The 1928-nt window shown below is 36.5% G+C and overlaps 1 protein-coding gene across 1 annotated transcript; it reads right to left on the bottom strand.

Annotated features, from left to right (window-relative positions):
- Window positions 1–760: 760 nt before the first annotated feature.
- Window positions 761–1400, bottom strand: LOC126783782 (uncharacterized). Its single transcript, XM_050509313.1, has 2 exons — window positions 1216–1400; window positions 761–1073 (listed from the first exon to the last, which is right to left on the bottom strand). The coding sequence occupies exon 2, from the start codon at window positions 1059–1061 to the stop codon at window positions 888–890; it is 174 nt and encodes a 57-aa protein (XP_050365270.1). The 5' UTR covers window positions 1062–1073; window positions 1216–1400; the 3' UTR covers window positions 761–887.
- Window positions 1401–1928: the final 528 nt, after the last annotated feature.

Raw genomic sequence — 1928 nt, 5'->3', positions numbered from 1 at the left:
CCAAGATTCAATTACAGAAATGAACCTCCACGGCTCCACGGTTATCGTAATCGTTGGCTCCTCTTCACTGCTTTCACTGGTCAACTTACGCTATAACATTTCTTGCTATGAACTTAATCACATACATATGCATGATCGAAGAGATATTACGTACTCTATACCCCACTATATTTTTCCCTTATCTTATCAACCTAATCGAACTCGCCAACTAGCAAGTTCTAATTTCTTCGTGGAAATCAATTTGCCTAACAATAATATTAATTGCTTGCAAAGTTAATTATTAATTAAGCAGCTAATTATCTGTGCATGATGTGGCTAAGCAGACCCAAAAGGAATTGAGCAAGTATGTAAGTGTCAATGCATATTGCAAACCAGAAGCTGCTGGCCGGCCGGAACTAGAAGTCGATCTGAACCAAGGTAAATTGGTAATCAAAACCGAAATCCAGACCAATTTACACAGATATGGAATGTTTACCTTTGCTTATATCCCATTTTCTCTATCAACCACAAGAAAATAAAAGAAAAGGCAGTAGACTCTTAATTAACTTCTTTAATATTGTACGTATATAATATATATAATTATTATAATGCTTAATGAAATAATTAACCAATAAACAAACTTCATGAATAATTGGCTCTGGATATTCAGACCAAAGAATGAATTGGGTGTCTTCAGATTGTTCACCGAGCATCAATTGTGCAAGGAGAGCTAATAACATCTTAACATCAGACCAACAAATCGGTTCTGGCACAAAGGAACTGATGAGCAAAATTGCAAAACTGAGTAGAATTCAACCGATTTCGAACTAGAAGGTTTACATAGGAAATAAGCGGGACTGTACATAAACTCATGAGCTCTAGCTAATCTGCTCTCTATACAAAGAATTTTAAGGAAGAAAGCCAACAAAAGGAAGATGAGTGCTGGTATAAGCTGAAGTAGTCGAAAGATTTGGAGGGAAGCTCTGCTGAAGAACCACCTCTACTGCTTCTGCTACGACGATGACGAACTCTATGGCCAGCTTTACGAGCTCCACACACATTTCCAACCTCTGAAGCACCATAGCTACCTAAAGCTGCAAATACACTTTTCACTTTTACGATATATTCTTCTTCGCTCTCTGTTTTCCACATCCCTTGGGAACGAACGTGTATTTATACATCCATATAAACAAGTATAATAATTCAACAGGTCAAGATTAGTCGATATACGTTTACCTTAAACGCGTAGTTATCGAGTGATTACACGTATTATGAGTCTGTCAAACAACTACGTGACGTACGTAGATCGGAATTAATGAAAAAAAGAAGGTAGAAGATTTGATTGAAGATCGGATCGAGATTAATCTGGCTTTTGGAGGGTTGAGGGGGCATTTGCCTCTGCTCGAGCTCTCTCTTTCTGTATCTCTATTATGTTTTATTGTTTCAAGTTTGATTATATATAGCAAATTAAAGTGAACCCACAAGGAAATATCCCCGTTATTAAGGCAAAGAGATTAGGGTTTTGAAGCACATATGGCATTCTTGTGATCTTATCCAATACAGTATCAAACAGCGTTTGAGACGGATGAAAATGACTTGCGCTAGCTAGGTTATGGGCTTATGGCCAATTATGTTACTTTATGAAATTTAAAAATGATATGGGGTCCTATCATGAACGAAAATAATGGTGGATGTAGGTCCGCCCAGTCCGATCAAATCGTTTTTTCTCACAAGAGCATCAAGCAGGTTCCATGAAATATAAGAGCATCATTGACCAAAAAAAAGAAAAGAAATATAAGAGCATCCAACAACCCAAAGCATCTTCGAAGATTATTTTTTAATAATTATTATTGTAACAACTAATTGAAAGTAGCATATTTAATCCTATAGTCATTAAACAAGAAAAGGGTTGATTGATCGACCGTGTATTTCTAAGTGTTGATTTGGAT

This window comes from Argentina anserina, chromosome 2 (genome assembly GCF_933775445.1).
Source record: "Argentina anserina chromosome 2, drPotAnse1.1, whole genome shotgun sequence".
NCBI classification, from domain to species: Eukaryota; Viridiplantae; Streptophyta; class Magnoliopsida; order Rosales; family Rosaceae; genus Argentina; species Argentina anserina.
This window is presented reverse-complemented; position numbering and strand designations above follow the sequence as displayed.

Coding starts and splice junctions, on each gene's coding strand:
- LOC126783782 (XM_050509313.1), bottom strand. CDS start 1,061: ATGGTGCTTCAGAGGTTGGAAATGTGTGTGGAGCTCGTAAAGCTGGCC.